General features: G+C 32.9%; 1 protein-coding gene across 3 annotated transcripts; it reads left to right on the forward strand.

The window, feature by feature from the left end:
- The first annotated feature begins 5,169 nt into the window (after window positions 1-5,169).
- On the forward strand, window positions 5,170-14,250 carry LOC132306319 (uncharacterized). 3 transcript variants are annotated; one of them, XM_059803660.1, is made up of 6 exons: window positions 5,170-5,305; window positions 5,565-5,641; window positions 9,423-9,607; window positions 9,708-9,830; window positions 11,250-11,468; window positions 13,459-14,250. In XM_059803660.1, exons 3-6 carry the CDS (start codon window positions 9,446-9,448, stop codon window positions 13,924-13,926), a joined length of 972 nt encoding a protein of 323 aa, XP_059659643.1. In that variant the 5' UTR covers window positions 5,170-5,305; window positions 5,565-5,641; window positions 9,423-9,445; the 3' UTR covers window positions 13,927-14,250. The 3 variants fall into 3 exon arrangements, with proteins under 3 accessions (XP_059659643.1, XP_059659645.1, XP_059659644.1); XM_059803661.1 differs by lacking the exon at window positions 5,170-5,305 and adding an exon at window positions 5,341-5,363; XM_059803662.1 differs by lacking the exon at window positions 5,565-5,641 and having other exon boundaries at window positions 5,180-5,305.
- The last annotated feature ends 1,306 nt before the right edge of the window (window positions 14,251-15,556 follow it).

Genomic DNA, 15,556 nt, shown 5'->3' on the forward strand with positions numbered 1-15,556 from the left:
TTCCCCTACTCTGCAAAATTAAAAAAAAAAATTACAAGTACAAAAAATAGCCTATCCATAGTCTCCTTCCAAGATAAAATCATATATTATAATTAAAGTAAAAATAATTGACACTTTTTATCCCTTTGTAATGATGATGGTCACTAAAATCTAAAATTATAATTTAGTTATCAAACTTGAAAATAAGAACAATAATATGGGCCTCAATTCTCAATACAGATAATGTGCTGTGGAGCTTATATCTTCTCATCTCTCCTATTCGGTGTTAAAAGAGTCGAAAATATTTAGTATAACTCGTTATTACTTGTAAACTTCATAAGAAGTTTTTTTGTATTTTTTATTTTATTTTTAGTAACGAGTCTTGCGACAATTGCCTGTCATAATAAATATATAATTTATTTTCTAAAAATAATGTGATAGGGTCATAATGATTTAAATGAAATCATGGGTCACTTTTTTATTGCTTTGTAGTGACCAAACAACATTTTCGTTTTTATATATTTTGTCACTGAATTATAAATCTTACTTTCCGTGTATCTAAAACCCAACCACATAGGTTCTATGCTAATCTCATTTCCCATACTCCCTAGTAGGTCCCACTATCTTGAATGGAGGACATGGAAGATATATGTAAGTTTTAAACCACAATAATCACGATTAATGGATTATTAGGTTAATGGTATAGTCTCTCATTTTTTAAAGAGAAGATAAAAAAATTAAAGTTCGCAGTGGTAATTTGTGAAATGTTTTTTAATTTTTTTACCCAACAAAAATAAATAAATAAGTAGATAATTGAGTATGTGGGATGACAATGTCTTTAAGAGAAGAAAACACAAAATATTAGATTATGATTATATACTTATTGTCAACTTAAAGTTGAAAACAAGGACCATTCAAATAGAGTATTTACGCATTTTTGTTTATAAAAGTGTGTGTATAACTTTTTTTATTTATGAAAAATACTAAATATTACAAATTATTGTATTAAAAAAATAACTCCATTTGACGACTTGTATATTATAAAATCAAAATTTTGAATAAAAAAATAAATAATTAGGATAAAGTGCATTTAACTTGTCTTCCCCTTTACCATTTAAAAAATAAACTAACCAGGGGACCAGGGGTTGCTTTTTGTATTTTTGACAAAAATACCTCCACCAACTAAGTCGAGCTTTTATGTAATTTGCCCAATTTTGAAAATTTTAAGTAAAAGAATTTTTTTTCTTGCTTGAGTAATAATATTTGAATTTATACTTTTCTATCACCAAACTTTTAATTAAAAAATATATATTAGACCTGGCAGTGCTTTCAAAAATTTATTTATTATTATTATTATTGACAAAAATTGTATTTGCATCATTTTATCCTTTCCAATTAATTTAATCAAAATAACCCTGGACACTTCCTTCCCTTCATCTATTTCTTTAGTTATAAAAGCACTAAGCCAATTTTTACACTTTTAAAAGGAAATGACACTTCCATCATTAATTTTATAAATTAATAATTATTTTTTTTAAATACCACAATTACCCTTTCAATTATGAAAATATATCTCAATCTTCCTCTCTCTCCCCAGTCAACGTTTTAGGTCACTTCCAGTCTCTCTCAATTCTTTATGTACTTTGTATTAGTTATCTTCTCTCTCCTTGAGGTTTAATATTGATTTTTGTATGCAACAATGGAAAGGCTAGAGTTGAACAAAGTAATTGATATTGTTTGCATACAAAGTATGGAAGAACTATCAAAGCCTCGTGAGCAATTTAACTACATCGATGCTAATGGTAATGATAATTTTTTCATTTATTTTTCTTTTTGTATTGTGTGCTTTGAGTTTAATTTGATTTTTTTATTTTTTTTCCTTAGTGTGATTTTTAAGAATTAATTTGGAATGTCTTTGAATTTTGAAGTTTAACTTGTTGATGAGAAAAAAATCCTAAAGTTTTAACAATAAAATTTCAAGAACATTGATTTAGTGAAAAAAAAAAAAGAAAAAAAAAAAAGAAAAGAAAAAAAGAAAGATGGGTATTATACATATACAACTATGTTTGCTTTTTGACAGTGTTATGATGTTTGATTATGGCTCTAGTTGAGTTTTTATATCCTTATTTCTTGCATGGCTTTACTTCTCTTAAATTCAATTGAAACATGAGACGACGGACATTGGTATCATGGCTTATTATCTTGGTATTGAGGTTAAGGAAATAAATGATGGAATTTTCATTCACCAAGAAGGTTACGCTAAGGCAATTCTTAAGAAATTCAAGATGAAATATTGTAAATTGATAAACACGCCATAGAAGTTGGAATTAATTTGTCAAGAAATGAAGATGAAAAAATGGCGGATCCAACATTTTTCAAAAGTCTTGTTGAAAGTTTGAGATACTTAACATGCAAAAGGCCAGACATATTATTTGCAGTTGGGTTTGTTAGTCGGTTTACGGAAAGATCCACCATAACTCATTTCAAGGCGGCTAAGAGGATTATTTGTTACATCAAAGGTACGCATGATTTTGGGTTATTGTATTCATTTTGTAATGATTTAAATCTTGTGAGTTATTGTGATAGCGATTTGGTCGAAGATTGGGAAGATAGAAAAAGTACTTATGACTATTGTTTTTTCATGGAAAATACTGCTTTACAAGCAACCCATTGTTACCCTCTCAACTTTTGAAGCGAAATTTGTTGCAGCCACTTCATGTGTTCGTTAAGCAAATTGGTTGAGGAATTTGTTGAAGGAATTATAAATGCTACAAAAAGAGTCAACGGAGATTTTTGTGGACAACAAATCATTAATTGCTTTGGTCAAGAATCCGGTGTTTCATGAATGAAACAAGTATATTGATACAAGATTTCATTTAATTAGAGAATGCATAACCAAGAAGGAGTTGGAACTCAAGTTCATCAAGTCACAAGATCAAGTTGTAGATATTTTCACCAAGCCCCTCAAGTTTGTAGAATTTCACAAGTTACGGAGTTTACTTGGAGTTGAAAAAAATCGAGTTTAAGAGGTGGGGTGTTAAAAATTAAACTTGATTATAATTTTTAATGTCTTCGAAAATCATGATGTTTTTTATTTGGTATTTAATTTTAAGTTTATGTGAGTTTTTATTATAGTTATGGAGACATGAAAGTTATAATTAGTAATGGTCATGTTAATGAAGGTTATATCTACTAAATGTTATGTTAGTAGGGTGTTAATTTTTATTTACATATAATTGTTACTTGTATATTTCGAAGGCTATATAGTATTTTATCCATTTTTAATAAAATAAAATTAAAATATTTTTTTCTATTTTATTCTCTTTCAAATATTATATTAAGTACTACGTGTTTAGGTCACTATTTCTAACAATATGTTGACTTTTGGATAGTTGACAGATTGAATGAGATTCTAAAAAAAAAAAAAAACACACTTATTCAATTAGAAACACACTACTTGTTCGGGCTCTTCCAAATGTGGGCACACTTGGCTATTTTTTTCAACAGAGATAGTTATTTTCTTTGATTTTTTTTATTATTATTATTTTTCTATACCATACTTTTTTTGGGTCGTGTCACAAGAGATAACTTATTTTGCATAGAAATTTTTTTTTTTCTCCAATCAAAAGAAATAATTTAGTCAAAATAGATAGCTTTTTTGCGTTACTTTTTGTTTATATTTTTGAATCATGTTAAAAGAATTTTTTTTTGGATCTGATCAAAAGAGACCGGCAATAATTTGAAAAAAAATAATATTTAACTATGAGATAAAAGAAAAGAAAAAAAAAAATAAAGATTAGAGAGAAAAAAAATAAAATTACAACAATCAAATTATTATCATACCCTATTATAAAACGAGATCATAATAAGTTTATTAATCAAATATATTACTTAAACAAAATCCTTTATAACTAAATTTTTCTATTTTTGGGATTATAACATGGGAGAGATTTAAAGGGATAGCTATTTTTCCAAATCTCTCCGTATCATCTCCAAATCTTTCCCTATCATTTATTTTTTCTTCATTTAAGATAACTCAAACACACTTCACACTATTCATTTTTTTCTCTTTGTGAATCCCTCTAAATCATTCCATCCAAATGGAGCCTTACGAAATTAGATCAAAGTCTTATATAAATTAAAAAAAAAAAATCGGCGTTGAATTAATGGAGCCTATTTTAGTATTATTGGTAATTTGGTATTTAGAGATAGCAAATGGGCACGTTGGGTCGGGTTTAGTGTGGGTCAAATATGGTTGGAAGTCATAGTCAATCCATTCACAATGGTTGAATATGGGTTGGGTCAACCCTAATGTCTTTTTTTTTCTGCTCTCTTTTTTTTTTTTTGTTTTTTCTTGTTTTTTTTTTTGGGGAAAAAAAATTTTAAACTATTTTTTTAGTCTAATTCTATATTTATTTACTAAAATTTTTGAAAATTTAATAAAATATTTTAGTAAATAAAAATATTTTAAACTATTTTTTTTGTCTATTTATTTCTTTATTTACTCAAAATTTTAAAAGTGTTAGTATAACTAATACACAGAGTGAAACACAAATCTATACATGACAGTGGATGCCACATATTACCTAAAAGTCCCACTACTTCTTCAGTACTACAAGTTCAGCCTCCTATAATATATATAGTCACCTCATCTCCACGTATTTTTATCATCTCAAATTTTATTTGCTATATAAAGAATAAATGTAAACGAAACTGCAATTTTCTGTTCTCTAATAAACGAACTGTTCTTTTTATTTTTTATTTCGTGCGGCTCATGCCTGTGAAAATTTCGCACAATATACAGACACACAATTATATTAGCTATATAATTTGAAAATTTCGCACTCTTATAATTTTTTTTTTTTTACGTGTAAAATTTAAGGGCCTCACATTTAAAAGTTCGCCTAAGCCTTCTCGAAATAATTAGAATCTCAGGGCCAACCCTATCCATCTATATTCTGCAATCTTTTATTAAGAATTTTTTAAATCGTACATCTGAAATTCTATAAAATATGAATTGAATATGCTCAACCATATCTAACCTGTTTTGACTAGCAATTTAACTGGTTTAAATTTATCCAATCCGTTTTTACCGGTGTTCTAATATGGTTCATGCAAATCCATTTAAAAGTGGGTGGATACGGGCGGGTACTAACCATTTTTCCACAATGGTATAGGAGGGTGAATTATTTGGCATCGTGTTTGGGTTTTTTTTTGGAACCACAAGAGAAGGTACTGCTCCGAGTTTCCAACGATATACACCTATCATTTTCCTCTGCGCTACCGATTCAGCTTCTTCCGCGCCTGTCACACCCACTCTCCAACGGTTTGTGTCTGCGCTTGTTTCTTCTCTCTCTATATCGCATTACATATACACACACACGGTATATATATATATATATATATATGTATCCAACCTATTTGGGATATGTTTATGCAAAAGGAGAGGGATTGCATGCCAATTAGGGTTTTATTCTTTACCAATTGTATTAGAATTAGTTGATTAATGTAAATTTTTTATAATTGTAGTACACTGTCTATACAATTGCTTCTTCAAAACTGACTCAGACATGTTTGTTTTCAAGCTTCTTGTAACCATCATCAACTTTGCTCATCACTTCATCAAATCATTTAAGCTCAATCGCACCGTCAAATCCTCTAGGTATGCCTTAGCTCTCTCTATATAAAAAACGCATACATATATAAAAAGTTCAATATTGTGTATATGTGTTATTTTAAGTTTCATTCTAATTAGACGATGAAAGATTTGGATTAGGAAGGGAAAATCTGGGATATTTTGATGCAATTGGAGAGAGATTGTATTCCAATACTGGTCATTGTTATTCTTTAGCGATCATGCTAAAATTAATTTGTATATGTTACTTTCATTCACCTCTTCACAAAGGGATTTTTGGTTCTTCTTAGTATCAGTTTTTTCTTTGCTGATAGGTAAGATTGTTTGTATCATTCAAAGAACAAGGGCCCAAGACAATTTACTTATAGAGTAGGCTAATTTAAACAGATCCAAAATTAAACAAAAAGAGTTACTAATTACACAAAGGTAACATTTAGCTAAAATCAAACGTGACAAAAAAAGAAAAAGAAAAAAAAAAAAAGAGAACAGAATCAATCCTTTTACCATTGAGTGTATGGGGGCTATGAAGAAAATGAAATTAATAAAACTCAGTTCAGTTTGCTCGATGGGACAAAAGTTGGAGTGCAGAAAGTAGATGAATTAATATAAGGTTGACTCTTGTAGTAGCAATAAATGCCAGGAGAAGAGAGGGAGCATATCTTAGGTCCCTTTAGTCAATGATGATACTGATATGTGTTGGTCATTTTTTGATAAAAAAAAATAGTAACTAAGACAACGTTTCTGTATAGATTTATATAAAATTATTTATCTCTTGATGTTGGCAATTTTTTGGATTTTGCTTTTGGTTTCTAATCTTGGTTCAGTCATGTTTAATTTTCTTTTTTGTGTGTAATTTTATCTTTTGCATAACCAGTCCCGAGTCTGTATGTAAAACTATTTATCTCTTGATGTTGGCAATTTTTTGGGTTTTGCTTTTGGTTTCTAATCTTGGTTCAGTCATGTTTTCTTTTCTTTTTTGTGTGTAATTTTTTCTTTTGCATAACCAGTCCCGAGTATGGAGAAAAGGAGTGTTTGTCATTGGTATACCGCAACTATTCCTTTTTTTCCTGTTTCTTTTTTTGGGTGAACTGTGTCAATTTTTGAGTATTCTTTTGGATGATGTTACAATTAATTTTTTATGCCTAGGAGATCATTAACCAGAGCTCAGTGTAGAAATGGACATTTTGAGTGCAGATAGGCGTTTAGGAGGTTTCCTCAAAACACAATCCTAATTTTTAGTTTCTTAGACAAGTGGATATGTGCTATATGTGTTATGACTTGTGATAGGAATCTTACATGAATGAATACTTCAAGCTCAAAGTCTAAAAGTTATGGTTTCTTTTTGGTGTTTCAGTGGTTTTCAACATAGCCCTAACTGTGAATTCTTTGGGCAGACAAAAGTTAAGTTATCCTTTTTTTTTTTTTTTTTTTTTTTTGACAAGTAAAGTATTAATAGAAAGGTGCTCAAAAGAGGAGCGCATCCCAACTACAACTGCACAAAAACCAAAAGGTCCACTATGACCTCAAAGCTATCCAAAAAATACATGAGTCCTCCACAGATTTACAACACCAACCATGTATCCAAACAAATAAAGGACTGGCATATAAAATTTGAATGCCCAAATAGGTGTCTCCTCTCCTTCAAAGGATCTCTTATTCCTCTCCTGCCATAAACCCCATCACAAGCAAAGGGGGGCAACCCTCCAAGCATCTCGAGTTGCTTCCCCACTATACGCCCTCTCCAAGCATCTATCATACTCCTTGTGGAAAACGGCATGACCCAACTCACTCCATATAGAGCAAGAAGCAAATCTCATCCCTATTTTTGCCAATGGACAATGCAAGAGGAGATAATTCACTGACTTCTCATCTCTCTTGCCCATGCAGCACCAATTGACAATAATTTGGTGTCTTCTATTCAAGTTATTGATAGTCAAAATCCATCAGAAAAAAGCCACCTTTAACGTTGCTTTTGTGTGCCAAGTGGCCTTCCAAGGAAAAAAAAAAAAGGAGCGTACCTCAAATCTCCTATGTAAATGAAAATTTAAGTCATCCTGTTTTCATTTATTTTATTTTTTAAAAACTTGGAATCATAGCCTATAATCTAAATGGATGTTGTTGGGGGTTTCCGGTGTATTCAAGTTATTCATGGTGGTGGTTGTTTACACAACCGGGAATGCCATTGCGCTAACAGTGATTATGTGCAGAAAAGTTAGGATGAAATGGGAAGATTTAGGAAGCATGGACACGTCTTTAAGAGGCCCTTATTGGTGTCCAGCATGTGTTGGACATGGATAGGCTTCATTGCACACATGTCCATTGATTGTTCTTTAATTTTTTAAAATTCTGACACGTTTGAGATGTGTAATGAATTGCTCTGAATCATGCTTAACTTTGAATCCCCATGTTGAGAGAGAGAGGGGAGGGGGGGAAAGTGGGAGGTGGGAGAGAGGGAGGTGGGGAGTCATTTTCTTTTTCTTTTTCTTTTTTTGGAAAATTACTCAATTCTTTTGTTAGTTTATACATGTAATGTCTATATTCTTTAATCAACAAGCATACTTTTTCATTAAAACATCACAGGCCTAAAATTTATGTTCTATAAATGATATATGTAGCTGTCTTCACACATTTGTGGCCTTATATTTTTGAAGATTTGCCGTATCACCGTGTCTGTTTTGTCTTATCCATGTCTTGTATCCATAACTTTCTTTATTGTTGGACCTTTTGGTTTATGAAATGGCTGTGGAAGGGTCTCAAATATATGCTTCTTATGATCTCCCTGTAATTCATACATCTTAGGCATGGTATTCACTGCCTGGATTTGTCTAAAATTTATCTTGCTTACATTTGATGTGTCGTTCTATCTTCTTCACTAAAATGTAGCTTTGACTTCCTTTGCACTTTTAATACTTTGCTTAAAGTTAAATTTCTCACTTTAAGTAACTTTGGCCTCTCAACTAGGAAGCATGGACACTCCAAAATGGGCGAAGAATCCGTGTCCGACACGCCAAAAAACGTGTCTAGAATTTTTTATTTTTTTTGAATTTTCAGACGCGGACACGGACACGGCATGGACACTTCTGGAATTTTTTTTTTTTTTTTTTTTTGAATGCTGATATGTTCTTTTTTTTGTTTTGTACTACCCTTTTGGTATTGTAAATGGTAAAAGTCCTAGGTCAAATGATGGATGGGAATAGATGATAGTACACTGACTTGTTTTTGTATCTTTTTTGGGGACTAGCCTTTAGGTTTTTGTGAATGTTACTAACAGTAAAGTCCTGAATGTTAAACAGTCATGAATGTTAATAGTCCTTTCTGTCTATGCTTTTGTATTTGGCGTAAAGTTGCAATGATGATTAAATGATACTAGTTATTATTCTAATGTCTTGTTTTTTATTTGGTTTTATAACTCTGCAACATTGTTCTTTTATAGTTTATTAGTTATGAGTTATGATTTGTGTTTTTTTTTCATTGTGCGGTTGATGAAAAATAGTAACACTCGTAAATTTTAAAGTACTACATCATATACACACACACACACACACACACACACTATTCGCCGTGTCCCCGCCGTGTCTGTGTCCTAATTTTTTTGGATTTGCCGTGTCGGTGTCGTGTCGTATCCGTGTCCCGTATCCGTGTCCGTGCTTCTTAGCCTCTCAACGAATTGTATGATGCATATCACTGATCAAGCTAGTTTTAGAGAGAGTTAATGTAATTTTGCACTATCAATTAGAAAGATAAAAAAGCTTGCATGAGTGTATTTCACATAATCACATTCTTTATATTATATTTTCTTGTTTTTAAGACTAAAAGGAAGAAAGAGGTGATATGAGTAAGTACGGCTTGCAACTAAGGGTTCAACCATCCCAGAAGAAGAAGCAACCAACAAGACCTCCTCTCCCTACTCCTATTGGCTTTCAAGATGAGGACGACAATGATGTTGAGAAAGAGATTTCTCGTCAGGCCAGCAAGAACAAGGCTCTTAAGGATGTGAGTGAACTGTCTAAAATTTAATTCTCCCCCCCCCCCCCCCCCCCCCTATATATTCTTTAATATTATCTTTTCATCTTCTTCTTTTTCTTTTTCAAAGATTGAGGAGCAGCACAAGAAAGCTTTGGAAGAGGACCCCTCAGTATTTGATTATGATGGAGTGTATGATGAAATGAAAGAAAATGTTGTTCGCCCTGTAGCACATGATCGCCAGGAGAGAAAGGTATCTTGGATTTTTGTTCCCCTTGTAAGCACTTTTGAAAAGTGCAGTTAATGAGTACTACAGAATCATAGTCAAATATCTTCATTATCATCAAAATAACCAAATCCTAAAAATTGGATTTTGTTGAATAAAACCATAATTAACTTAAAAAACACAATCAAATATTTTAGTTGTCATTTAAATCACAAAATCCAGAAAGATGAATTCGTAGAATAAGACCATCGTTAATTTTCAAAGTAGACAGAAGTCAAAATCAAATCAATCTTTGATCATAGGCATATGATAGTTTGTACTTAGTACTATTTTGTTATGTTGATTGTAAATTAGTTGTGGATTTTTTCTATGTCCCTAAGTTGAGGGATTAAATGATGAATCATTACTCCATCAAGTTAATAAGCTAGTAATATATGATTCTCCAAATTATGACAATTTTTTTTGATACCAATAGGTAACAGATTTCTATGAGAACCTTGTTACCTCTGCAACTGCTGCAACTTACGCAAGTGCAAGCTTCTTTTCTGAAATGGATAGGAAGTTGAGATACTACTAAGCTTAAGAATTTATTGGCTCAGATGGATTGTGGACTTCCCCCTGTTGTTTCTGATATGGATTTTTCAAATCCTAATAGAACTAGGATAGGAGTTCTAGACCGAAGGATCAATCGAGACTCAATGGACTAGGTTTGATCGATCAAAGCTCTCGTCGATTATCAAGAGGTGTGAAAAAGTAGTTTCCAGATCTGATTTTAACCCTTAAATAGGTCTATAAATAAGGCCCTCTACTTTCAAAAAACTTATACAAGTGCATAAAAACCTTAGAGAGCATATATTGAGCATCATATTTCAGTGAGGCATAGAGTACATTCTAGCAGTCCAATTGCTAGACTCTTCCTTTCATTCATCATCTATGCATATAGATGGTGAGTGTTGAAACATACAATTCCTAGAGTTTTGACAAGTAATGCAAGAGTAAGAGTTTTTGCTCTTAGCTTTCTACCTTAGCTAGTGAGGAATATTTCTACTTTTAGAAGCCATTGTTAACGATGCTTGGGCTCTCCTCATTTGGTGAAAGAAGGGGATCCCAGCCCTCCAAGATTAGAGAAATGATGAAAAAGAAAGAGTGAGTTACGAGAGTAAGGAATGGAAGAGTGAGGCTTTTCGCACACTTTTAAGTGAAAAGTAAACATCAATCATAAAATATAAAGTAATCAGTTCAATATCTTTGTTAATGGTAAGAGACTCCTCTTTCCCTGTCTCTCACACCCAATGTCGCCCAATTTATTTTGTGCTTGTAACAATGTATTCTTTCTAACAAAGTGCTGAATAACTTGTATTTGTATTCTTATTTTATCAATCCTAAAGAAATTAAGTTCTCTTTCGGTCCGATTATTTTGATTGGCTTATTGTTTTTCAATTGCAGTCAAAATATATTCAAACACTAATGGAAAAGGCGAAAGAACGAGAGCGAGAACATGAGATAGTATATGAGAGAAAACTTGCTAAAGAGAGAAGTCAAGATGAGCACCTCTATGCTGACAAGGATAAGTTTGTTACAAGTGCCTACAAAAAGAAACTTGCGGAGCAAGCAAAATGGTTGGAGGAAGAACGTCTTCGTCAACTTCGGGAAGAAAAGGATGATGTACGTTTTACCTCTCATTTGGTTCTTCCATTATCTTACTTAACATGTGATCAACTTACTGAATTCCCAAGTAACTTATTTCTGCATGCTTTCATGTCAAAATAACTATGTGGAGGTATAAATGTTCTAACTCTTAACTTTGTTACTGTTAATCAACGAATCCGTTCTCCCAATATGAACTGCTCTTAGTTGATTGTTTGCTGACACGTCATCTACACCTTGTGCTAAAATGAGCAACTGATGGGATTCCTTGCATGGAGCCACCATAGGCTCATGGGGGCAGCTGTCTCCTTCAGTGTACAAAATCCCCCCTCTCTTCTCCTCCTCCTCTAAAAATTCTCCTTGTATAAAAATTCTTCTTCTTCTTCACGACTCTCCGTGAATAGAACTTTATTAGCTCTTGGAATAACGTAAATTCTCACTTACACAACTATCTTCTTCTTCTACACATGACTCTCCATGAATAGAACTTTATTAGCTCTTGGAATAATGTAAATTCTCACTTACACCACTATGTGATCTCCCAGAATGTGTGATAAACTCTCAAATATATAGATCTCAATGAATAACAATGTTTTCCTGCATTTATGCAACTTTCTATATTTTTTATTTTGTTATTTTTTTTCAAAGCTCTAGCATGCATATGTGTGTGTGTGTAGGTCTAAGAAGTATATTTTGAGTAAACTAGGTTTTCAAAACCTTTTCCTGGCATATTTGAATATGGAAATAAGTCCTTCAAGGCATGAGATTGATCTCAAATCAATGAGGGATCGGTCCATCGATCTTTGCATCTGAGAGGGTCAACTGCTCTGGATGATGGATTATCGATACCTTTGCATACAGTGAGAACATGCAAACATTTAATAATGCAATCTAACATGGATGCAAAAATGTGTCGTCGCTTTAGTTCAACTTAGTCCTATTGTGAGTGATCAACTTACATCATCCAATTTGACTTTAAAAAAAAAAAAAAAAAATAACTTACGTCAGCCAATTTGACCTGCAGTCTTCTTCAATGTGCTTGATCATCTCTGTGATCTTCATGAGTCTTTTTCAATGGATCAAGAGTAATCAATTTTCTAAATGACTCATCAAAATGAAATGAAAAAATTACAAACTCTGGCTTTTGTTTCGAGATTATGCCGACATACAACAGTAAATCCCTCATCAAAATGAAATGAAAAAATTACAAACTCTGGCTTTTGTTTCGAGATTATGCCGACATACAACAGTAAATCCTAACTTGCTCTCTCAAGCTACTCAGCTCAATAAAGCATTAAAGATCCCTAGTAGTTGGGTTGGCTTTTTATTGACAATTGAAGGAAGACAATTTTGGGAATCCGACATCTTTTGTTTACTGCACTTGCAAACTTTAGTGCAGAATTGCTACTGGTGTTCGGATTCACATATTCTGAATTACAAAGTAGAGCTTGTTTAGAAGTGAAACTGGATTGACTTGGGGAGCTTGGGACTTGCACATTCTGCCTGATGAAATAGAACCTTGGCTATACTAGTTTACATGTAAAGCATTATTGCCATATCAACGTACTTATTCTTTATTTGATTTCTCTGTAATATGTTTCCATAAGCGTATAATCTTTCTGTAATGTAAATGAACCTTGGAGGGCTGCTGGGTTTATGTCACGCCCACCAGAGCGGTATAAAAACCATGCCAGGTCAAGCTGGTTGCTGTTGGGGACTAGTTGTGCTCATTTTAGTGAATCCGTCACTTCGGGAACTTGCCTTTAAATGATGTTCTGATTTGATAATGTAGATGATATCTAAAATACAATTTGATTACAGATGCTGCTGCTAGGCTTGTAATATTTGTCAGATAAAATATATTTACTTTGTACTTTTTCGGGCACTTAATTTGTTTAGCCCATTTATTTATTTTGTCTATTTTATTAATATCAATGTTTTGGTTTTGCAAGGCACTTAATCTGATTAGCCCATTCATTGATTTTATTTATTTATTTTGTTTCATAAGGTCACTAAGAAGAGTGATATCAGTGATTTCTATTTCAACCTATCAAAGAACGTTGCTTTTGGTTCCAAAGAGGCCGAGTCAAGGAAGAATAGACGGCTGAGGGAAGAGGCCACTGTTGATAAATCAGAAAAAGCTCCTCCATCAACCAACATGCGTTTGGAAGCTTCCGAGGTGGGAGATAGGCGTCGTGGTGAAACTTCTACCCTTCCCAAGGCGAGTCCCGAGTCTATAGATACAAAACCAAATTCCAGTTCTTTGACAGAAGGAAAAACTTTAAGTGAACCAACAGCTGACGAACAGTCTGAGTCTATGCATACAAAGCAAAATTCAAGTGCTTCCGGAGAAGAAAAGGATGTAACTGAACCAGTAGCCGATGAACCGAAACCTGATCATCATAAAAGGAGTGTAGATGCAGTGGCTGCAGCAAAAGAACGATTTTTGGCCCGTAAGAGGGCAAAGGACCAGTAGTCACTTGCAGTTCCCGGAGCTTTTCAGTAGCGTTCCTCCTCTTCATCTATCATTTCAGCTTCATGTAATAATCTTTCTTCGCGTGGTTTTGGTGAGGGCCTGGAAGAAGATATTTCCTTGTGATGGAATTATATGCTTGATCTAAAAGACCAGTAAGCAGCATCACCAAATCCATACGGAGCCTAAAATTCCTTTGATTCTGGCATTGTTTATCCATTTCCGGGAACATGGCTTCTTAGGGCTATACTGATAAATTAATCTTTGCTGTAAGTTGTAACGCACCAAATTTGTTCTTCTAAATGGGTACCACGCGTTTCAACTCCACTCCACTCCACTCCACTCCCATTTTGTTGTTTGGTTTTGCCACTTTCGAGCTCTGTAGCATTAAGAGTTGTGTGAAGATGTTGAAGGTGCAAAAGGAGGACAAGAAAAAAGATGCAAAGGTCTTGAAGCCTATTCACCAATGGGGTCGCACCATTTCAAGTCTTTTTATACATATTTTTAAAAAATATATAAAAATTTTCATACGTAATTTGCAAAAATTGGATTCTGATTCTAAACATTCTTATTCTGTGGTAATAATGCTTCATTTTCCAAAGAAAAATTAGGTGGATAAAGTAATTTTGGTGGATGTGTGAATGTTGAACAAGAATCACGCATTACATTGGCTAAAATTAAAAATGACCAAAATTGGCTTGCAGAAAAAAAAGGCAAATGCCATATTGCAATTCTAAAGACTTCACATTCGATAAACATATATTTTGTTTATATTAATTTTTAAAAGAGGTGTTTGTTAGTTTTGGGATGGTTTTGTTCATGGTGTTTACTGTGTTTTTGATCCTATGTCTTTGACCGATGTTCTTGTTGTAGATGCCGTATGACGTATGGCTTGTTTCTTGCCAGGGTTTAAAAATAAAAAATAAAAATAAAAATAAAGATAGACCGAGTGTTAACAGTTCAAAACAGTGTTCCTCTCGCCGGTTCTCTAGCGTTCAGAGTTTGGAATTTCTATTCCTTCGTGTGGTTTGGTTTGCTTTACCTTTTTAAATTTTTTTTTTCGTTTCTTCCAGTGCGATCTTGGATATGTATCACGGGAGGTGCGATCAATCCTCCTCTTTCGATTTTCTCACTAAAGTAGGACTCATATGACTCATATTCATATGGATTGTGCGCTTCAGTTTATTTCAGAGGATATTCTTATTCGTGTAGCTCAAGATCTTTCTTTTGTGTAATTTTGTTGTCGGTGTTTGTATGTTTCTTTCCTTGTTTGCTGTTTGCCAGGAAAAAAAAAAACATATATTTTGTTTTTTTATCTCAAAAGAAACTCATACACTCCATTCGTTCCGATAACTTTCCATTTCAAAAAGATTGAGAAGACATTACTGAACTACTATTACATGAGGGATCTTGTTCCTCAGATCCGGATGAACGGATGAAAAAGTAATTGAGTATATATGACTAGAGTGCTGTCAGCCCTACTCAAAAGAACTGATAGCAAACCTGTTACAACTACCACCTTTAATGGTTCCGAGTAACAATTAAATGCCTCTAATTTTTAATTTTCATGTTTTGTATTTTTGTGATGACCATACCAACTCATTTTGTTGCTTAGTCCTAGAGAGACAGTTCG

This window comes from Cornus florida, unplaced genomic scaffold, assembly GCF_030987335.1.
Source record: "Cornus florida cultivar Cherokee Brave unplaced genomic scaffold, ASM3098733v1 CherokeeBrave_3.0.0_Hap2_Chr05, whole genome shotgun sequence".
NCBI classification, from domain to species: Eukaryota; Viridiplantae; Streptophyta; class Magnoliopsida; order Cornales; family Cornaceae; genus Cornus; species Cornus florida.

What these genes read in the sequence shown, in the direction of transcription:
- LOC132306319 (XM_059803660.1), top strand. Translation starts at nt 9,446, where the DNA reads ATGAGTAAGTACGGCTTGCAACTAAGGGTTCAACCATCCCAGAAGAAG. An exon ending in ATGATCGCCAGGAGAGAAAG is followed by an intron (nt 9,831 to 11,249) that starts GTATCTTGGATT and finishes TTTCAATTGCAG; the next exon opens with TCAAAATATATTCAAACACT. An exon ending in TTCGGGAAGAAAAGGATGAT is followed by an intron (nt 11,469 to 13,458) that starts GTACGTTTTACC and finishes TTGTTTCATAAG; the next exon opens with GTCACTAAGAAGAGTGATAT.